This window comes from Pseudophryne corroboree, chromosome 10 (genome assembly GCF_028390025.1).
Source record: "Pseudophryne corroboree isolate aPseCor3 chromosome 10, aPseCor3.hap2, whole genome shotgun sequence".
In the NCBI taxonomy this organism is placed as follows: domain Eukaryota; kingdom Metazoa; phylum Chordata; class Amphibia; order Anura; family Myobatrachidae; genus Pseudophryne; species Pseudophryne corroboree.
The window spans coordinates 141327845-141352005 of record NC_086453.1 but is presented as its reverse complement, the minus strand read 5'-3'; the positions used below and the strand labels follow the sequence as shown (position 1 = coordinate 141352005).

The following is a 24161-nucleotide window of genomic DNA, read 5'->3' as shown; positions in this document are numbered from 1 at the left end:
AGAATCCGACAGCGGGATGATGACGTTCGGGCGTGCTCGGGTTAACCGAGCAAGGCGGGAAGATGCGAGTCTGCCTCGGACCCGTGTAAAAAGCGTGAAGTTCGGGGGGGTTCGGTTTCCGAGAAACCGAACCCGCTCATCACTAATACTAACTGCCACTATCAATGCTATTTGGCATACTTACAGGCTAGAACGCATCACGGCGATAATACACGACTCAAAGCAGTTAGGACCGGCCGGCCAACCCCCCAACTTCCCCCATCCTATTCCCCATTTCCCTCTTTCCATCTTTTTTGTGTATCAGTATCCGCCGTGTGTTATTCACTTGATTCTTGGCTTATTTATTCTTATACTGGTATTTTGTTGATGATTTTCTGGCTCTGATTTACAGTGCTTGACATTCTACTTGGATAATCATTCACGCTATGTTATTTACACATTAATGTTGTATTCTTTTTCTTGGTATTCGCTTACAGTGTGTACAGCTGCTGTATTGACTGTATTGCATTTTCACTGATGTTCTCCCAATTTTTATTCATTTTAAAGAATATGAGACACAAGATGAGACAAGACAAGGAAAACCAAGATACATAAAATCATACAATACAATGTAAAATAAAATAAAAACAATGGTAAAATACTAATATTGTTGAACTTCCAGGGTACAAGTGACTCTCAAACAGCAAATAAGATCACATAAGTGTACCAGCAAAGAGCTAGGGGCTCCAGCACATCGCACCAGGACTTAATAGTAGTTGTGACCCGAACGCTCCAGAAATAGCATATCACTTTTATAAGGCAGATAAGAGTCATGCGTGATGAGAATTTTTCCCATGAAAAGAGTTAAATTCCAGATAGGATATAGCGGTAAGGAACAGTGCTTCAATATTGGAAACGATCATGCAGCAAATAAACAGAGGAAAGCCCGTGAACTTGAAAACTGGAGATGTAATATGGGTCTCAAACAATGAAGGGAGGCCTTTTAGTTGACAAAAGGTAGAATCAGCCCTCAATCAAGGTTTAACATCCATCAGGAGAAGGGTCACTGATGTCCGAGGCAGCCTGGGAGAGTTCCCGTAGGTATGCAGTGGCGTCAGCTGGGGTATTAAGGTCTTTTTAGGAGTTGCAATTGTAAATGCGCTGCCTGGCCGGATATAGCAAATCAAACTTGTGGCTCTCAGCAATAAGTTGGGAGCAAATAGGGGAGAAAACTTTGCGGGCCCTAGTCAACTCCATGGCTATAATCCTGGGAAAAAATCGAGCCTGTGGCCCTCCCATGTTATGGTTTTCAAATGGTGTGATGCTTACAAGTAAGCCACTTTTATGTAAGTACAGTAATTAAGGCAGCTGAAAAGGTGACCAGGGGTCGGGGTTTGTTTGGGTTGGGAGACAGCCCTACTCTGTGGCCTTCTCTATGATAAGATTTCACTCTATGATAAGATTGCACTCTTTTGCAATCTCCAACAGAGAAGGTAAGTTATTATGGATGAAATGGACTAGGGCTGTCCCTTTAACTGATTATGGCAGACCCACTTTCCAAGTGGTTCTCAAACTGTGTGCCGTGGCACCCTGGGGTGTCTGAGGACACTTGCAGGGGTGCCATGGGTTGTTGGTCCAGGACCAATTAAAATTATTTATGGTCAATGTAATAGGCAAAACCGGTGCTTGTGGCTGTCAATCACAAAATATGTGGACAAACAGAGTCAAATCTTTCCCCTTACCACACAATTAAATCTAAGGATGACATGTAAACACAATTTACTTAATTTAATATTTCTTTCTAAATATCTCAATAAACAACTTTTGGCCTAGGGGTGCCGTGAAAAGAATTCTGATACTCTAGGGCACCGTAACTCAAAAAAGTTTGAGAACTACTGCACTAGCCTAATATTGTTCCTGCTGGAAAGTTTTAGCTCCAGATTGTTTGAGCTCACCCACATTATGCATGGCTGCACCTAACTGCTGCCCAGTATCACTCTCTGAGACAGGCAGAAACTGTGCCGTTATATCAGTGACAGTCTGTGAGAGAAGGGGGGCCATAGTAGACCAAATTGCCTCTACCACATCCTCATAAATGACAGGGGAATTCAGAGCATGACATACCTGGGTGGGGCGCTGAGGAGTCCCGGTCTTGCGCAGCCTTTCTGGATGCTAGGGATATCAGTATCTGATGCCTTGTTGCTTGCAGCGCGGTGCTTCTCTGGGTGCGGGCACAGAGAGGCAAGTTAAGGAGAAATTGGTCCATGGGACAGTGCGGTGTCGGGAGCAAAGTCCGGATGGCAAATGGAGGCTACAAGTAGCCGCAAAATGGAAAGACCTGGTGCAGTGAAATCAGAGCCTAAGGATGGAGCTGCCTTACTCCATCAAGCCGGAACCAGAAGTCATTTAAAAAACACGCTGAATTCAATGTTAATCTTTAGGGGGAGATATATCAAGCCTTGGAGTGAGATAAAGTGAAGATGCCCAAAGCTTCTAACTGTAATTTCAAAGATTGTGCTAGATAAATGACAGAACCTGATTTATTGGTCATTGGTCTCGGCACTACTAGAAAATGGGGATGACATGCCCCCCTTTCGAGAACGCTGCCAAGCCCAGCCCCCCCCCCCCCCCCATATCTAATTTGTACGCAAATCATCAGGTTGGCTTTCAACTATGAAATGGGTGAATAAAGTGCTTAATTATATAAGCACCAATTAAAATTTTATACATTGCACATATTACAGAATATACATATTATTTTAACTTTCACTCTAACTTGTACTTGTAGTCTAATTAGTACATAATTAATTTGTCACTTCTTTACGTATTTGGACCGTTGGTGGATCAGGTTATTACCCCAATACATTGTTTATGCATTGGGACCTTTAGTCAAATTCCAAAATGTATCTGATCAAAACCAATGGTAACAATTTACATTTTACTAATTATTGTAATTATCAATCCATCCTTAGCAGTTGAACAATAAATAGTGCAGTAATGTAAGAGATGAACTGTAAGGTTGCTTTCTATATAATCGCTGTTTATTGGAGGACAGAGACGCTGACAATGTCGGAGTGGCCCACAGCGGAAACCACCGGTGGGCCCTACTGCCTGTGGGTCCACCTCCTCTACTAGGCATCCGGTTCCAGACTGTGCACTAATTATACATTATACATATGTTAGATTATACTGCACAGGACTGTGGTGTATTCTCTACAGTGCATTGCTGTAATTAATCTGATACATTATCATGCATGCACTAGCAGTGTTTACTACATATATTTATCAAGGGGCCCAGCCCATGCTCTGTAATGGTTAGCCAAACCTCTGTGGTGGTTGGCCACACCACCACTGGAGCCTGACCACGCCCTTAAGCATAGGCCCCCTACCACTGCATTTCCCCGTTGGGCCCTTTATGACCCAGTCCGACACTGGACGCTGACAACTAATTATGACCACTAGATTTAATCTGACTCCTGAAAACTACTGTTTGCAATTACTATTTTTTCAGCAAGTTGGGGTAGCAGCTCTTACCTGTCAGAACTGGGGCTACTGATCAATGTCGGACTGGGGTATGAAAGGCCCACCGGGGAAACAGTGGTAGGAGCCCATGTATAGGGGTGTGGCCAGTCTCCAGAGGGGGTGTGGTCAGCCACCACATTGGTTTTCCTATATATTAAAGAGTGCATGGGCTGGGCACCTTGAAAAATATACAGTATATGGTAAATACTGCTAGTACATGCATGATAATGTACAGTACCAGATTAATAACAGCAATGCACTGTAGAAAATACACCATAGTCCTGTACAGTATAATGTAACATATGTATAATGTATAATTTAAGAGCAAAGTCTGGAATTTGATTCCTAGAGTAAGAGGTGGGGGCCCAGGCAGAGGGGCCCACCGGGGGTTGCCCTTGTGGGCCAGTCCAACCCTGCTACTGATGCTCCCAGAGGAGATCCTGATACCTGTTCTCTGAGTATACTGGGAGCTTGAAGCAGGGTTGGATGAATATAATTCCTCATCATAAGTGAAGTGGAGACAAGAAAGACTTGTGTACGAAAAACACTTGATAAACTAAATCTACAACTAGTATGTGATCAATCCAAGCTGACAGTAGCTGATGCAGAACAAGAGTCCAAATATGCTGAAGCTGAGTCAGAACTGGAGTTGTTGGACCAGACTGGAACCGGTATAACTTGATCTGGGCTGGAACTGGAATTGCTGGACAGGACTGGGACTGGTATTTCTTGAACCGGGCTGAAACTGGAATCGTTGGATCAAACTGGGACCGGTATAACTTGATCAGGGTGGAACCGGAATCGGTGAACCAGACTGGGGGCCTAATTCTGACCTGATCACAGCAGCACAATTGTTCTCTAATGGGCAAAACCATGGCCCTCATTCCGAGTTGTTCGCTCGCTAGCCGCTTTTCGCAGCAGTGCACATGCTAAGCCGCCGCCCTCTGGGAGTGTATCTTAGCTTAGCAGAATTGCGAACGAAAGATTCGCAAAATTGCGAATAGAAATTTCTTAGCAGTTTCTGAGTAGCTCGAGACTTACTCTGCCACTGCGATCAGTTCAGTCAGTTTCGTTCCTGGTTTGACGTCACAAACACACCCAGCGTTCGCCCAGACACTCCCCCGTTTCTCCAGCCACTCCCGCGTTTTTCCCAGAAATGGCAGCATTTTTTCACACACACCCATAAAACGGTCAGTTTCCGCCCAGAAACACCCACTTCCTGTCAATCACACTCCGATCACCAGAACGAAGAGAATTCCTCGTAATGCCGTGAGTAAAATACCTAACTGTTGAGTAAAATAACTAAGCGCATGCGCTCTGCGAACATTGCGCATGCGCAGTAAGCGACTAATCTCAAAATAGAGAAAATCGTCAACGAGCGAACAACTCGGAATGACCCCCCATGTTCACTGCAGGTGAGGCAAGTATAACGTGCAGAGATAGTTAGTTTTGGGTGGGGTGTGTTTAAACTAAAATCTAAATTGTAGTGTAAAAATAAAGCAGCCAGTATTTACCCTGCACAGAAACAAAATAAGCCACCCAACTCTAAATCTCTCTGCACTTGTTATATCTAACCCCCCCCCCGCCTGCAGTGCACATGATTTTGCCCATTAGAGAACAATTTTGCTGCTGCGATCAGGTCTGAATTAGGCCCTGGGACTGGTATTTCTTGAACAGAGCTGGAACTAGAATCGCTGTACCAGACTGGACCGGTATAACTTGATCTGGGCTGGGACCAGAATTGCTTTACCGAACAGGGACCGGAATTTCTTGAACCGGGCTGGAACCGGAATCGTTACACCTGACTGGGACAGGTATTTCTTGACCCAGGATGGAACCGACAATGCTGGACCGACCAGACTGGAACTGGTATTGCTGGACAGGGCTGGAACCTGTATTGCTGCAACGGGCTGGAACCGGTATTGCTGAACCGGACTCGCACTAGTATTGTAGATCTAAAACACTGCGGGCTGCAAGCAAACCAACAGGGAGTCTGGAACCCACTGTCTTAACGACGAAGCTCAGACACAGTACTGAGAGCAGGAAGGTTATTTATACCCTGGTCTGTGGCATGATTGGCTAATGCTGTCACGTGACTCAGAAGAGTGACTCCAATTGGTGATGCTCAGTCAGCTGACCCCAACCATCATGGCGGTGCCCAGCTCCGGACATCACGGGAACACCAACAGACACCCGTGGCACAGATACCCCCAGCCTGTCAGTGACATCTACACCCGGACCCCCGCAACGCGCCCCCCCAGGACAAGGCCGCACAGCGCAGAGACCGCGGGTGCGAATGATCCAGCCATGATCTGACAGTTGGATGAGTATTGCACAGGCGGGACCTGACATTACCTAGACATGGCCCTAAAACATTGTAGTATTTAAAATTTGTATCTGTCTGTAAAAAATATGCATTGATCAGTCCCTTACTTTCAACCTTCTGCCTCCAAGATCACTGAAAATGTCAGCACGATTGTGCTTAGTGTAAATTAGCAGGAATTATTGGCTGCCAGCAAATATTCAAAACACTGTCTATAAAAAATAAATACAAATAAATGTAAGGGTTGGCAACAGGAGTGGAACTCCCACAGATAATGGAGTAAGTTGCCGTCGGGCTCCAGCACTGAAGGGGCACCTGGCTCCTCCATTGTTCCCTGACCATGACCTTCAGGTGGAGCGCCAATAAGCATCAGTGTGGCACTTTCTCTCTGTGTCCTAGGCTTGGTGCTCACTCGACTATGCTGTGTGTGGTCGCTATTGTCACGTGACACCCAACCGCAACACTGGCAGGTGGCTGTACTTTGACTGAGGAGACAGCGTGCAGAGAGTGACACGCTGTTGCTGTCTGTGGAGGAGGTAGTCAGGAGAGCAGAAGGCAGGCAGCAGTGGGCAATGGCAGTCTGAAATATACAGTATGACCCAAAAAACAAGAGGAGGGGGGGCAGTGGTGGAACTTGCGCCGATGCAACTGGAGCATTGCACCGAGGCCCGGCACAGTGAAGGGGCCCACAGCCGTCTGCATTTCAATGAGTCACACTGATTCAGCTGCGCGTCCTGCCGCCAGTGCCACTCAGTAACGCTGCGCTGCTTAGTGGCTGCTGTCCGTGTCAGTGCAGAAGTTCAGGGGGCTCAGCTGGAGAAGGAGGAGAAGGGGCTGCTCCTTTCCTACATTTCCCCCTCCTAACGCACTGTTTCTGTGAGGGAGGGAAGGCGTAGTGGCAGTTACAGCCAATTTCCTCTGCAGCAGCAGCCACCCTGGTAGCCACATGACTACGCTGCTAGCATAGGCGTGTGATCAGCACTGTCCAGTCACCCGCTGGAAAGACCTGGCTGCGCAGGCCCTCCCTTCTCCTCCGGCCCCTGGATGTAAGTGAGCTGCAGCCAGGTCCTCCACCTCCCTGTGGGCATCGGACCTCAGTGTTTGTGGTGCCAGAGCTGTGTGTCCCTGCTATGGGAGGCTGTGTGCCCATGCTGTGGGTGTCTATGTGCCCATGCTGGGGGGGTAGGGGGGGGGGGGTGTATCCATGCAGTGGGGGGCTGTGTGCCACTGCTGTGTGTGTGTGTTGGGGAGGGGGGGGGTCTGTGTGCCACTGCTGTGGGGGCTGTGTGCCCCTGCTAAGTGTGCTGCACCATCCTCAGCTGGTGGCTGGCATTTCGTGGTCACCTCCATTCAGTCTGCTCTCATATACCTTCATTCAGGACCTTCTATGCCCCAGTGCCCGCAGCAGGGTAAGATTAGTGGGTGATTTCATATGTGGTCACCCTCTCCCCGTCAACCTCTGCAACTCTTCGTCCCCCACAGCCTCTCTCCATCACTCTCTCCCTTGCCCTGTCACCCTCTGCCTGTCACTAACTGCCTCTCCCTGTCACTGTCTGCCTCTCCTTGTCCTCCACAGCCTTTCCCCATCACTATCTTGCCCTGTCACCCTCTCTCTCTCTACCCATCGCCCTTTTACCATTACCCTCTCCTCATCCCCAACAGCCTCTTCTCATCACTCTCTGCCTCTCCCTGTCACCCACTCCTCAAGCATTGCACTGAGGCCCAATGCTGTGAAGGGGCCCACAGCCGATGGCATTACAATGAGTCACACTGACTCATTATATGCCGAAGCCAGCCACCCATCGCCCGCCGCCAGTCCCCAACTCTCCCTGTAATGCTGGATAGACTTTTCTGCTGCAGTCAGGGCCCTGCTCTCCCTCTCTTTGTCCTCTCAGCTCCTCCCCATTCCTCCGACCCCACCTTCTGCTGTTCTATGAACAAGACAGTCCTTGTGTGCCGGGGATCAGATGCAGGGGCGGATTGGGAACAAAAAGCGGCCCTGGAAAAATTTGTACTAGTGGCCCCACATGGGCAGCACCAGAGGTGTAAGGTCTAGCCATGGGCCATGGCAGCAGCACCCTCCCCCCAAGACTTTCCAGATATTGGGCATGTCCAGCATCAAGGGGGAAGTTAAAAAAGAAATAAAATTAAATATTATGAGCACATTATATGATACACCTTCAGAATTTAGGAAACTATATCATTCTTTAGAAAGATATATTTTCTTGCATATTACACCAACCGTATCCCAATCACTATTCACTCAATCTTATATGTCAGCCAAGCAGGCAGACTGAGCATACACTAGATCAGAGGTTCTCAAACTCAGTCCTTGGGAGCCCACACAGTGCATGTTTTGCAGGTAACCCAGCAGGTGCACAGGTGTATTAATTACTCACTGACACATTTTAAAAGGTCCACAGGTGGAGCTAAAAATTTCACTTGCGATTCTATGAGGAGACCTGCAAAACATGCACTGTGTGGGCCCCCGAGGACCGAGTTTGAGAACCTCTGCACTAGATCATCTGCAATCACAGGCTAAGTGGCAAAGTAATTTTCATATATGCAAATTATTTTGCATCTTATTCATTATGTCTATAAAAAGGACCACATGTCCTCAAACAAAACAGGCCCCACAGGTGCGTCGGCCCACCGGAAATCTTCCCTGTAGACCCTATGGCCAATCCGCCTCTGATCAGATGTCACCATCTCTTGACTATCCCCGACGCCAAATGTATTAGGGTAGAAGGAGGAGCGGATGGGGAACCTGCCCACCTGCAGCGGGAACACCAATCGCCACACCAGCACCTATGATGATCACTGTGCGGACAATGGCGCTGACAGCTCCCTCAGTGCTGACTTTGTGCCCGGCCAGGAACTGGGCAGCAGCAGCCCATGGGTGGCGGGCAGCAGTGGCAGTGCCTCAGGGTGCTGCTGGGCAGCCCTTATATGCTTACAGCAGGCCCAGCTACAGCCAGGACATATGATGGTCAACTAGTCTTTTGGCCAATGGAGCATGTGCAAAACATAACCGTTATACAGTTACATGCAGCCATCCAACAGCCAGCAAACACAGTCATTGCGGGTTCTGGGCCTACAGACGGTCTTCCAGTTCTGCATCTGAAAGCAGGTGGAGCGCAGCTTATGGTCTTCATTCTTTTACCCAGTGACTAGGTAAGCCAAGGATCAGGACTCCTACAGAGTGCACCAACTGCCCAGGGCCACCCAGTATACCTGTTGATGGGGAGGATGACAGGCATAAAGCGTTTCACATTTGTCTTAATGCTATGAGTGCACCTTGTTTCCAGGAACTTGAGCACAGTTTCTGCGGCGCCAGCTCATGCGCACTTCAGACCTGATCGCTGCTGTGTGAAAATGCACAGCACGGGCAGGTCTCAATCAACCCCTACATCTTACGCTGCTGCACACAAACCTGTTCCTATATTTTTAATGTACTCAGTAATACATAGGGGGAATTCAATTGTTTATTCGTGCCTGATCTCCCGTCTAAAGTGACGGGAGATTGCGAGGCGATATTCAATTGTCCCCACTTATTGCGTTGATCGCACCCATTAGAGTCTGCTTCATAAGCGCAAGCACCTAAACCCGACTGAACTAATGGGTGCGAGTGTGAAAAGGTCCATTTGGGTGCCCAAACGGGTCTCTTTACATGCATTTCCGCTCACCACCCCTGGGGGTAGTGAGTTGGAATTGACTTCTCATGCCCGTTGGCAGCAACATTTGAGCAGCTGCTGGGGGCAGCTCGCAGGTGCCGGGACCCGCAATAGGAATTAAATCCGGCCCATAGCGTCTTGAGCAATAATAACACATGGAAGTAATGTATATGTACAGGTTTGTGTTCAGTGCTTAATGCTTACTGGAAAATATAATATTGCTAATTTTAGATATGTATGTTCTATGTCCCCGTGTATCTGGTAAGAAGTTTACACCACAATGTTGGCCTTTGTTGGCATTTGCTATATTCCTTCTTGTTTCTGCCAAAGGCAATATTGTATGTTAGTGGGTAATCAGATTGTACCGTAAATCGCTATATTTTATAATTTGTCACCTTGTCCCTCTCCCCATCTCCCTGACACCCACAGCCTCTTCCTGTCATTCTCCTGATCACCCTGTGATTCTCACTGTCACTCTGCCTATCCCTGTCACCCTCTGCATTTCCCTATCTTTCTCTGCATCTCCCAGCCACCCTCTATCTTTCCCCATCGCCCTCTGTCTCTCCCTTTCATCCACTGCTTGTCACCAACTGCCTCTCCATTTCTCACAGCACAACCCATCCCCATCACTATCCTTCACCTTCTTCCTCTCCCTGTCACACACAGCCTATCTCCATCACTCTCTGCATCTCCCCATCAACCTCTCCCCATCACCCTCTTAACACAGCCTCTCCCCGTCACCTTTTACCTACTCAGCATCACCCTCTCTTTCACCCAAGCACGTTCAGCCTCTTCCCATCACCCACAGCCTTTCCTTGTCACTTATCCTTTGCCTCCCCCTTTCACCTTCTCCCTGTACCCTTTCACCTTCTCCCTCTACCTTTCCCTACTACCCCTCTGCCTCTCCCTTTCACCCTCTCAGTCACCCTCTGACCACAGCCTCTCCCCTTCACCTTTTATACACTCCATGTGACCCTCTGCCTTTCAATGTCACCGATTGCCTCTCCGTCACCCTCTGTCTCTCCCCGTGACCCACTGCACGCCACCTACTTCCTCACCCTGTCACCCGCTGCTTCTTCCTGTCACCCTTTCCATGACACCCACTGCCTCTCCTCTTCTTCTCACTGTCACCCACTGCCTCTCCTTGTCACCGTCTACCTCTCCCTGCCACTCACTACCGCGTGGCACATTACTGACTTGGAGTGGGGCCCAAAGCATATTTTTGCACCTGGCCCACCACTCACAAGTTCTGCCACTGTTGTCAGACAATGGAAGAGAAATATACAGTATATTTGTATGACACACAAATGAAACAAAGAAGGTTAATTAGTGACATTTTATTTAACTTTTCACTTACATGTTGTTCTTGTTGCGGAGGTCCCATTGCTGCTAGTTCCATTTGCATTCATAGAGTATACTGTTATGATGTAGGTGACCCCCGGAAGCAGATTATTTGCTGTATAAAACAATTGGTGGGTAGTATCATTTAGGATGATTGATCCATTACTGACAGTTACTCTGTACTCTGTAATATTTCCACCAGCGGGAGCTGTCCACGTCGCAGTTATTGAGCTCCCAGTTACATTATATAATCCCACACTATGAACATCAGGAGGAGCTGCAAAAAAATATAATATAAATATTATTATTATTATTATTATTATTAAAGATAATAATAAAAACAATAACTTATTACTACCTGGTATATTTATGCTTCATTTACATAAATTCTCTGGGGAAAAAGTTTCACTTATGCCAACATTAATGAATGATGTAATCTGTATTTTGCATTTTTAGCAGTCCAAGGCTCAAGCATGACTGATGAAGTATTTTTCTAGGTATAGTAAGCATACAAGTCAGTTTTTTCTTTTTTTTACTTTTTATGCTAACACTGAGACCAGTGGCGTATCTCTAATGTGTGCAGGGGCTCATGCTTGGACTGGCCCACAGGGGTACAGGGGAAACCACCGGTGGGCCCACCTTCTGCTCTAAGGATCAGATTCCAGTTTGTGCACTTGAATTATACATTATACATATGTTACCTTATATTGGACTATGGTTTATTTTCTACAGTGCATTGCTGTTATTAATCTGTTATTAATCTGATACATTATCATGCATGCAGCAGCTGAATTTACTGTATATTTTGATGAAGTGGCCCAGACATTGCACTCGCTAATGGTTAGTCAAACCAATGAGGTGGCAGACCCCACCCCCTCTGCAAGCTGGCCACACCCCTAAACATGGGCCCCTACCACTGCATTCCCCCGGTGGGACCCTACATGCCCCAGTCTGACACTGCAGGGGCCCACAGCTCTACAGAGGCCAGCATCCACCCTGCAAAAATCACTGGGTAAATGGTGTGGCGCAGGCCCGGCGCTACCCGCTCAGCAAGGTCTGCAAAGCAGGGAGGCACTGGGGTAGAGAGGCGCTGTCCCTGCTCCGCAAACTTGTTGACGCGCAGCGCCTGTCACGCTGTATTGTAACTGGCTGCAGCGCCGCCAGCCGTACACAGAGGCTCTTAATCTCCTCCTGCGTCCGGGCCCTCCCCTCTTCCTGCTTGCTCCTCCCCGCTGCACTTGTGTTGCCCACTTCTCTTCCCTCCCGTCTGTGACTGAAAACACAGCACAGTCTTCAGCACCGCCCACCTCTCTCCCCTCCCTGTCCATCAGTGGTGGAATCTAGTATGGGCAGTGCAACCACTGCACAGGAAGCATAGTTGCCAATTCAGCTTATAACAAGCGGAATTGGGCTTGTTTTTTCTTCTGGTTGCTTATTTTTTTGGGTGGTTGCTTGTTGCTTGTTTTTGGGCTTATAATTTTTTTTGCTGCTTGTTTTTGGGCTTCTTTTGTTTTTAGGTATCACTGACACCGACTTTCAGAGATAATTAGTCATTCATCCATATAACACAGATCCTCACACAGACATACTGTAGGTGAGACATGTGGATGAATAGAGTCTTAAAGAAATGATGATGAGTCATTCATTATGTCTATTGTTGCCAACTGCTGGTTGTGTGTATTCAGTAGGGCTAATTTGTTTTTAACGATGACAACAACAAAGACACTGACCAGACACACAACAGTGAAGCAATTTAGGACCACTTTATGTGGTATTCTTTATGTCAGATATGGTTTAAGACGCTTGGGTATTTGTTGCAAGGATTTTAAACCAACTACCAATATGCTTCAGCGCTTCAACTCAGGAATGTATAACATGGAAGCTTCTATAGACGATGGAGACAGCTCAGATGAATTTGCTTACAGTATATCCATTTTACATAAAACCTTTGAAATTCAGTGTGCTATGTACTTTACCTCGCAGTATGCCATCTGCAATGCACTTTACTTCACACAGTGTGCCATGCACTTTACCTCACACAGTGGGGGTCATTCCGAGTTGTTCGCTCGCTAGCTGCTTTTAGCAGCATTGCACACGCTAGGCCGCCGCCCTCTGGGAGTGTATCTTCGCTTAGCAGAATTGCGAATGAAAGATTAGCAGAATTGCGAATAAATAATTCTTAGCAGTTTCTGAGTAGCTCGAGACTTACTTCTACACTGCGATCAGCTCAGCCCGTTTCGTTCCTGGTTTGACGTCACAAACACGCCCTGCGTTCGGCCAGTCACTCCCCCGTTTCTCCAGACACTCCTGCGTTTTATCCTGGCACGCCTGTGTTTTTCCGCACACTCCCAGAAAACGGTCAGTTTCCGCCCAGAAACACCCACTTCCTGTCAATCACACTCTGATCACTTCAACGATGAAAATTCTTAGTTCGGACGTGAGTAAATCTACTAAGTTTTGTGCTAAATTACTTAGCGCATGCGCACTGCGTACCATGCGCATGCGCATTTTTGCCTTAATCGCTCCGTTGCGAAAATCGGCAACGAGCGAACAACTCGGAATGACCCCCAGTGTGGTATCTGCAATGCACTATACTTCACACAGTGTGCCATGCACTTTACCTCACATAGTATGCCACCTGCAATGCACTTTACCTCTCAGTAATTCCTTTGTTATTTATTAAATTGAGTTACTATTTAATATTTATATATGCATTTATTATTTTGAATTGTCTTAATAATCTTTTGTTTTGTTACCTTGATTTGGCCTCTTTATTTATGTAATAGAAGTACAAAGTTGGATGTTGTAAGATTATTTGTTTTATCTTTCCATCGAATAAATATTTCAGTGAATACAAATGACCACAGATACAGTATATACAGTTGGCAATTTTCACTTGAGATTTTTCTTTAGAGGAAACATGAAAGTATAGTATCTTAAATTCACAACTCTAACTATAATATTTATAAAAATTCCAGTATTCTTTAAAAGCCAGTTTTGTGCTTATAAATATCATTGTAAAGACCTTAAAGGCAGATTATATAAATAATTCTATGTATTTTAATAAGACAAACAATAATGTTTGTTTTTATATATTAAAAAAAAAACTTGAGTTGGGCTTTTTTTTGGGCTTTTTAGGATTGGTTTGGGCTTGTTTTGGGCTTATTTTTCAGTCATCGGTTGCTTGTTTTTAATTTCAGAGTTGGCAACACTGACAGGAAGACATGTGATACACACTGACCGGTGTGTAGTGGAGGAACAAGCAGCCGTGAGAAGAGAAGCAGCCCTGACAGCCAGCCCCACGGGAAGCAGAGGCTCAAGTTAGTGCTGCTGAAGATAAACAAAGGGGGGAGAATCTGTCCTATTAATGTGTGCTTGGGAGGGGTGTTCTGTTAACCTGTGCTTGGGGGAGGGGGGGTCCTATTACTGTGTGCTGGGGAGGGGTGTCCAATTAATCTCTGCTTGGGGAGGCAGGGCCGTTTCTTGGGGCAGGCGAGCTGTGCAACCGCACTGTGGCTCCCTTCTTCCCCCTCCTATTTCTCCCCGAGTAACCCGCTCGGGGGGGGGAGTTTCACGGAATGACGCGGTTGCGTCGTTACGTCACGACGCAACCCCGTCACTCCGCAAAACTCCCCCCCCCCCCCCCGAGCGGAGTACAGAGGGGGATCCAAGTTAGGAAGAGGGAAAAGCCGGCGCGAGGAGCGACTGGTGAGGCGGGCCGAAGAGCGGTAATCGCCTCTGTAAGTATTCTCTCCCTCAATGTGTAAAATGGGAACACCTGCCGTAATGTGTGAAATGGGGTCTCTTAGCTGCCGTAGTGTGGGGATTTAATGTATCAAGGGCATTGCGGTGTGTGGCATAATATGGTGCAGGGGGCATTACTGTGTGGGGCTTAATAAGGTAGAATTTTTTTTTCCTGTGGTGGTCGTGATCTGTTGGAGCAGGGCATAGGCGTCGGAACGGGGGGGGGGGGGGGGCAAGGGGGCAGCTTGACCCCCCCAAACATGATCGAGGGGCAGGCGCTGGTGCGGGGGAGCGCTTCCTTCCGCATCCCCGTAAGCGGCTACAACTTTAAAAGCAATGTGCTGGCGCAGGCAGTGTGCGGGGCCCCTTCTATACTGCCCGGCTGTCTCTTCACTGGTGATGTATTACTGGGAGGAGGCGTGGCTGTGGTCCCGGAATGCGACGCCTCCTCCCAGTAATGCATCACCAAGGAAAAGACAGCCGGCCAGTACAGAAGGGGCGCTGCACCCTGCCTGCGGCAGCACACTACTTTAAAAGCCGCCCACGGGGATACAGGGGTAAGCGCTCCCCCGCACTGATGAGGGGGGGTTTGAAGGAGAGGAGACCGGCACCACGGGAGGGGGAGGAGGGGGGCGGAGGTTGAAGGAGAGGCGCAAAAATTAAATTTAAACTTGCCCCCCCCTGCGTGAAATCATTCTGGCGCCCCTGGAGCAGGGTCAAAAACTGGATTGTGAGGTAGTCTTTTCAGACGAGGCCATGCCCATTTAAATGAGGCCACACCCATTTAGATTAGGCCACGCCCCCTTTTTGTCATGGGTGGCGCATTTTTAAATCTCGCACTGGGAGCCAAACTGACTAGAAACAGCCCTGTGGGGAGGGCACGGGGGGAGGGGTGTCCTATTAACCTGTGCTTAGGGAGGGGGAAAGGTGTCCAATTAATCTGTGCTTGGGGAGGGGGGGGGGGTGTCCTATTAACCTGTGCTTGGGGAGGGTGGGTGGGTCCTATTACTGTGGGAGGGGGATGGGTGTTCTATTAACGTGTGCTTGGAGAGGGGGGTCCTATTAATGTGTGCTGGGGAGGGGGAGGGTGTCCTATTAATCTGAGCTTGGGGAGGGGGTGTCCTATTAATGTAGGAGGGGGATGGGTGCCCTATTACTCTGTACTTGGGGAAGGGGGTCATTAATGTTTGCTGGGGAAAGGGGTCATACTAATGTGTGCTGGGGGAGGGGGGGTGGTGTCCTATTAATGTGTGCTGGGGAGAGGTGTCATATTAATGTGTAATGGGGATGGGGTTCATATTAATGTATGCAGGGAGGGGGATACAGGGTAGCAGCGATGTAGTGTGTGGGGAGCACGGTAGCGGTGGGAGTTTCGTGTTTGCGGGGAGGGGGATGCAGGGTAGCGGCGATGTAGTGTGTGGGGAGTGTGGTTCAGTGTAACAGCTGCAGTGTAGTATGCGTGGAAGGGGGGCAGGGGTAGTACCCGGGCCGCCGCTACCCGCTCAGCAAGGTCTGCAATGCAGGGAAGCGCCGTGCTGGATAGGCTCTCTCCCTGCTTTACAGACCTTGCTGATGTGTGCTGATGCTGCCTTTTGCTGCTGCGTCTGTCACTCTGTGTGACAGGCAGCGGCGCCGGCAGAATGGAGAGCGGCTCCCCTCCCTGCCTCTGGAGCCTTGCGTGAGGGCAGCTTCATGACATGCAGTGCAGTGGTAAGGAGGCAGGGAGGGGGAGCCGCTCTCCATTCTGCCGGTGGAGCCTTGCATGAGGACAGGTTGCGCTGTCAACCAAACCCTAACAATCCGGCGGATGGGGGTGGGGCCTGCGACACTCACAGCCAGGGTGCAACTGCTGGGGAACACAGGCACGGCGTCCCAGGGCTGCATCACGACAGGATGCCTCAGGCTAATCATGGGGTGACACAGGGGACAGATAAGGGGCTGAGTCTTGGGACAGATTATGAGCTGACACTGGGGACAGCTAATGGAGTGACACAGGGGACAGATAATGAGGTAACACAGGGGACAGATAATGAGGTGACACTGGGGACAAATTATGGGGTGACACTGGGGACAAATAATCAGGTGACACAAGCGCCAGGGCTGGTTACAGGTAGCACAGGTGCCAGGACTGGGGACAGATAATATAATATTCTGTGGTCACACCCCTTCCCCATGAAGCCACGCCCCTAAATTTTTGTTGCGTGCCAGCGGCACGCATCTGTCCCTAATGCATGTATGTGAGGAAGGGCGCAAATTCATTTTTTTGCAGGAGGGCGCCGAACACCCTAGCACCGGCCCTGGTGTGGCGTCCATTTTCCTGGAGATTTGCACATTCAGTAAATCTATAGAGAAGTCACTGGAGGCGGGGGGAGATTTATCAAGCTTGGAGAGAGATAAAGTAGAGAGAGATAATTGCCAGCCAATCAACAACTGCATACTCTGCTGCCAGAGAGGAGAGGTCCCACATAGAGAATGCACACATCCGCCTCATCTTTTTAACTGCTCCAGCTGTGGTACATGGGCCTATTTACTATTGTATTTAGGTTAATGTGTACAATTTGCATTTTTCACAGCAACTCAGAGCCGGCCTTAGCTATAGGCAGGCTAGGCATTTGCCTAGGGCATCCAAGCATGTCTAGGGGCATCCAAGCATGTCCCTGCAGTATCTCATGCTGGGAGGGACAGTCTGCAAACTATATGTTACTTTCCAAATGTATTCAATCAGTACTTGTGTATACTGCTGTTTACATTTGTCAAATCGAATGAACACTCTCCCTTAAAGTTCTTTAAACTCCCTCCGACATGCTTGAATGCCCCTGACTTTTGAGACATCAGACAGACAGCAGAAGCCCAGTAACTGCAATTCCTGGACCTGTGACATTTTCACTGACTATATAAGGTTATTACTGGATGGCTCCTTATGATTAGAGATGTGCACCGGAAATTTTTCGGGTTTTGTGTTTTGGTTTTGGGTTCGGTTCCGTGGCCGTGTTTTGGGTTCGAACGCGTTTTGGCAAAACCTCACCGAATTTTTTTTGTCGGATTCGGGTGTGTTTTGGATTCGGGTGTTTTTTTCAAAAAACCCTAAAAAACAGCTTAAATCATAGAATTTGGGGGTCATTTTGATCCCAAAGTATTATTAACCTCAATAACCATAATTTCCACTCATTTTCAGTCTATTCTGAACACCTCACACCTCACAATATTATTTTTAGTCCTAAAATTTGCACCGAGGTCGCTGGATGACTAAGCTCAGCGACCCAAGTGGCCGACACAAACACCTGGCCCATCTAGGAGTGGCACTGCAGTGTCACGCAGGATGGCCCTTCCAAAAAACACTCCCCAAACAGCACATGACGCAAAGAAAAATGAAAGAAAAAAGAGGTGCAAGATGGAATTGTCCTTGGGCCCTCCCACCCACCCTTATGTTGTATAAACAGGACATGCACACTTTAACCAACCCATCATTTCAGTGACAGGGTCTGCCACACGACTGTGACTGAAATGACGGGTTGGTTTGGACCCCCACCAAAAAAGAAGCAATTAATCTCTCCTTGCACAAACTGGCTCTACAGAGGCAAGATGTCCACCTCATCATCATCCTCCGATTCATCACCGTGTACATCCCCCTCCTCACAGATTATCAATTCGTCCCCACTGGAATCCACCATCACAGCTCCCTGTGTACTTTGTGGAGGCAATTGCTGCTGGTGAATGTCTCCATGGAGGAATTGATTATAATTCATTTTAATGAACATCATCTTCTCCACATTTTCTGGAAGTAACCTCGTACGCCGATTGCTGACAAGGTGAGCGGCGGCACTAAACACTCTTTCGGAGTACACACTTGTGGGAGGGCAACTTAGGTAGAATAAAGCCAGTTTGTGCAAGGGCCTCCAAATTGCCTCTTTTTCCTGCCAGTATACGTACGGACTGTCTGACGTGCCTACTTGGATGCGGTCACTCATATAATCCTCCACCATTCTTTCAATGGTGAGAGAATCATATGCAGTGACAGTAGACGACATGTCCGTAATCGTTGTCAGGTCCTTCAGTCCGGACCAGATGTCAGCATCAGCAGTCGCTCCAGACTGCCCTGCATCACCGCCAGCGGGTGGGCTCGGAATTCTGAGCCTTTTCCTCGCACCCCCAGTTGCAGGAGAATGTGAAGGAGGAGATGTTGACAGGTCGCGTTCCGCTTGACTTGACAATTTTCTCACCAGCAGTTCTTTGAACCCCTGCAGACTTGTGTCTGCCGGAAAGAGAGATACAACGTAGGTTTTAAATCTAGGATCGAGCACGGTGGCCAAAATGTAGTGCTCTGATTTCAACAGATTGACCACCCGTGAATCCTTGTTAAGCGAATTAAGGGCTCCATCCACAAGTCCCACATGCCTAGCGGAATCGCTCAGTGTTAGCTCCTCCTTCAATGTCTCCAGCTTCTTCTGCAAAAGCCTGATGAGGGGAATGACCTGACTCAGGCTGGCAGTGTCTGAACTGACTTCACGTGTGGCAAGTTCAAAAGGTTGCAGAACCTTGCACAACGTTGAAATCATTCTCCACTGCGCTTGAGACAGGTGCATTCCACCTCCTATATCGTGGTCAGTTGTATAGGCTTGAATGGCCTTTTGCTGCTCCTCCAACCTCTGAAGCATATAGAGGGTTGAATTCCACCTCGTTACCACTTCTTGCTTCAGATGATGGCAGGGCAGGTTCAGGCGTTTTTGGTGTTGCTCCAGTCTTCTGTACGTGGTGCCTGTACGCCGAAAGTGTCCCGCAATTCTTCTGGCCACCGACATCATCTCTTGCACGCCCCTCTCGTTTTTTAAATAATTCTGCACCACCAAATTCAAGGTATGTGCAAAACATGGGACGTGCTGGAATTTGCCCATAATTAATGCACACACAATATTGCTGGCGTTGTCCGATGCCACAAATCCACAGGAGAGTCCAATTGGGGTAAGCCATTCTGCGATGATCTTCCTCAGTTGCCGTAAGAGGTTTTCAGCTGTGTGCGTATTCTGGAAAGCGGTGATACAAAGCGTAGCCTGCCTAGGAAAGAGTTGGCGTTTGCGAGATGCTGCTACTGGTGCCGTCGCTGCTGTTCTTGCGGCGGGAGTCAATACATCTACCCAGTGGGCTGTCACAGTCATATAGTCCTGAGTCTGCCCTGCTCCACTTGTCCACATGTCCGTGGTTAAGTGGACATTGGGTACAACTGCATTTTTTAGGACACTGGTGAGTCTTTTTCTGAGGTCTGTGTACATTTTCGGTATCGCCTGCCTAGAGAAATGGAACCTAGATGGTATTTGGTACCGGGGACACAGTACCTCAATCAAGTCTATAGTTGGCTCTGCAGTAATGATGGATACCGGAACCACGTTTCTCACCGCCCAGGATGCCAAGGCCTCAGTTATCCGCTTTGCAGCAGGATGACTGCTGTGATATTTCATCTTCCTCGCAAAGGACTGTTGGACAGTCAATTGCTTGGTGGAAGTAGTAAAAGTGGTCTTACGACTTCCCCTCTGGGATGACCATCGACTCCCAGCAGCAACAACAGCAGCGCCAGCAGCAGTAGGCGTTACACTCAAGGATGCATCGGAGGAATCCCAGGCAGGAGAGGACTCGTCAGAATTGCCAGTGACATGGCCTGCAGGACTATTGGCATTCCTGGGGAAGGAGGAAATTGACACTGAGGGAGTTGGTGGGGTGGTTTGCGTGAGCTTGGTTACAAGAGGAAGGGATTTACTGGTCAGTGGACTGCTTCCGCTGTCGCCCAAAGTTTTTTAACTTGTCACTGACTTATGATGAATGCGCTGCAGGTGACGTATAAGGGAGGATGTTCCGAGGTGGTTAACGTCCTTACCCCTACTTATTACAGCTTGACAAAGGCAACACACGGCTTGACACCTGTTGTCCGCATTTCTGTTGAAATACTTCCACACCGAAGAGCTGATTTTTTTGGTATTTTCACCAGGCATGTCAATGGCCATATTCCTCCCACGGACAACAGGTGTTTTCCCGGGTGCCTGACTTAAACAAACCACCTCACCATCAGAATCCTCCTTGTCAATTTCCTCCCCAGCGCCAGCAACACCCATATCCTCCTCATCCTGGTGTACTTCAACACTGACATCTTCAATCTGACTATCAGGAACTGGACTGCGGGTGCTCCTTCCAGCACTTGCAGGGGGCGTGCAAATGGTGGAAGGCGCATGCTCTTCACGTCCAGTGTTGGGAAGGTCAGGCATCGCAACCGACACAATTGGACTCTCCTTGTGGATTTGTGATTTCGAAGAACGCACAGTTCTTTGCTGTGCTTTTGCCAGCTTAAGTCTTTTCATTTTTCTAGCGAGAGGCTGAGTGCTTCCATCCTCATGTGAAGCTGAACCACTAGCCATGAACATAGGCCAGGGCCTCAGCCGTTCCTTGCCACTCCGTGTGGTAAATGGCATATTGGCAAGTTTACGCTTCTCCTCCGACGATTTTATTTTAGATTTTTGAGTCCTTTTTTTACTGATATTTTGTGTTTTGGATTTTACATGCTCTGTACTATGACATTGGGCATCGGCCTTGGCAGACGACGTTGATGGAATTTCATCGTCTCGGCCATGACTAGTGGCAGCAGCTTCAGCATGAGGTGGAAGTGGATCTTGATCTTTCCCTATTTTTGGAACCTCAACATTTTTGTTCTCCATATTTTAATAGGCACCTCAGGTAAACAATGGAGATGGATGGATACTAGTATACTTATGGATGACGAGTGACTGACGACACAGAGGTAGCTACAGCCGTGGACTACCGTACTGCGTCTGCTAGTATAGAGATGATAATGATATAAAAAATATATATATATCACTACTGCAGGTATATATAATATAATGACGGACCTGCTGGACACTGTCAGCAGACTCCTAAACTACTAGTATGAAGAAGATAGAAAAAAAAACCCACCACAGGTAGGTATACAATTATGGACGAGCACTGACGACACAGAGGTAGCTACAGCCGTGGACTACCGTACTGCGTCTGCTAGTATAGAGATGATAATGATATAAAAAATATATATATATCACTACTGCAGGTATATATAATATAATGACGGACCTGCTGGACACTGTCAGCAGACTCCTAAACTACTAGTATGAAGAAGATAGAAAAAAAAACCCCACCACAGGTAGGTATACAATTATGGACGAGCACTGATGACACAGAGGTAGCTACAGCCGTGGACTACCGTACTGCGTCTGCTAGTATAGAGATGATAATGATATAAAAAATATCTATATATCACTACTGCAGGTATATATAATATAATGACGGACCTGCTGGACACTGTCAGCAGACTCCTAAACTACTAGTATTAAGAAGATAGAAAAAAAAACCCACCACAGGTAGGTATACAATTATGGACGAGCACTGACGACACAGAGGTAGCTACAGCCGTGGACTACCGTACTGCGTCTGCTAGTATAGAGATGATAATGATATAAAAAATATATATATATATCACTACTGCAGGTATATATATATAGGAGAAAAAAAGCATATCATCACATCATCACCCTATTAATAGACTATTCTCCTGCAAAAAGCTACAAGACCGAGAAGAATATCCGGACGGAACATAACCGCACAGATCAGTGATCCCGTGAAGATAGAACGAAGCCGCGCGGCTGAGAGGGAACAGACCTACAAGCAGAACACCGAGAGAACAGACCGGAGGAAGAAAGAACAGAACGGGATCAAGCGCAGGAGAAAAAGGTATCTGACCCCGCAGGAGGGAAGGTTCACGACGGACAGTCCCCTTGTGGGTCCCGAAGTCAGTGTTACCTTCCCCCCAGTGGCATGACCGCGTCCCCCCGTCAATAGCGGTCGGCAGACACCTGTGAGTGCAGGCGCCTCCGGCTGACTATAACGGGGAGAACTAGCGGGGAGTCCGGGGTTTCTTTATACCTTTATCCCTGAATACCTTATCCCACTTATACCGACGTTGGGGTACCCCGCAGCATCACAGCAGTTATAAATTAAGACCTTGCCTCCACTGGGATTCACAATTAATATTACCACTGGGCTATACTTGGAAATTGAACATTCCCTTGTTTTCCGGATAATCTACCTTATCTGTAGTATACCACATAACCAGTCACAACAAGGTGGAAAAGAGGTGGGACGCCACACTCTATTTCACACCAGACATTTGGAACTTTACTATATATATTTTTCAAATCTTTTTACTACGTTTTTTCCAAAGTTTTTTTTTTTTTTTCCCAACATTGTACAGGTGCAGGAAGATTTTTTCTGACCTGTTATCATTCTGACATATATTTTACCTGTAATAAAAGGTGTTTTTTGTTTTTGCATCTTCCTTCGTTTCAATTTATATATATATTTTTCTTTTTTCACAAGAATAAATGTCAAATTAATTTTACCAATACAGTACTGTGATTTCCCCTTTATTCAAATCACCCATTTATTTATTTTATATGCATGCAGGCGCAGTTGGGTAATTTCCTTGACATATATAATATAATGACGGACCTGCTGGACACTGTCAGCAGACTCCTAAACTACTAGTATGAAGAAGATAGAAAAAAAAACCCACCACAGGTAGGTATACAATTATGGACGAGCACTGACGACACAGAGGTAGCCACAGCCGTGGACTACCGTACTGCGTCTGCTAATATAGAGATGATAAAGATGATAGAGATGAACAAAAAAAATATAACACTACTGCAGGTAAATATTTATATAATATAATGAATGACGGACCTGCTGGACACTGTCAGCAGAATGCGTTTATAGAATAAATAAAAAAACACCACAGGAGTGTTTAACTTTTTCAGGCAGACAATATACTGGTGGTCACTGGTCAGTCACACTGGCAGCAAAAGTGTGCACTGTACTCCTGCTATAACTGCACCCCAGTCTCCCCCACAATTCAGCTGTGTGAGCAGTGAGCACTCAGCACAGTCAGATATACATATAGATGATATTATCAATTCATGCAGCACACTGAGGCTGAGCACAGATATGGTATGTGACTGTGTATCGTTTTTTTTCAGGCAGAGAACGGATTATATTAAATAATAAATAAAACTGGTGGTGGTCAGTCACTAGTAACTATCAGCAAAACTCTGCACTCTGAGTACTCCTAATGCTCCCCAAAATTACTAAGTAATCAACTCAAGTGTCTCTATCTATTCTAACGGAGAGGACGCCAGCCACATCCTCTCCCTATCAATCTCAATGCACGTGTGAGAAAATGGTGGCGACGCGCGGCTCCTTATATAGAATCCGAGTCTCGCGATAGAATACGAGCCTCGCGAGAATCCGACAGCGGGATGATGACGTTCGGGCGCGCTCGGGTTAGCCGAGCAAGGCGGGAAGATCCGAGTCTGCCTCGGACCCGTGTAAAAAGGCTGAAGTTCGGGGGGGTTCGGATTCCGAGGAACCGAACCCGCTCATCTCTACTTATGATACCACATGTGTATTTGGAAGACTGCTTCACATAAATCTGACATCACCTATACTGCTTGTACACATGGGGGAGGGGGACCCTGCTATCCTGTGTC

General features: G+C 47.5%; 1 protein-coding gene across 1 annotated transcript in view; it reads right to left on the bottom strand.

Moving 5' to 3' along the window:
* Positions 1-24161, bottom strand: part of PTPRH (protein tyrosine phosphatase receptor type H) — a 426591-nt gene that overhangs the window by 241285 nt on the left and 161145 nt on the right. The window contains exon 3 of the mRNA XM_063942825.1: positions 10856-11116. Coding sequence (XP_063798895.1) covers positions 10856-11116 — 261 coding nt within the window. The remainder of the gene's footprint in view (positions 1-10855; positions 11117-24161) is intronic.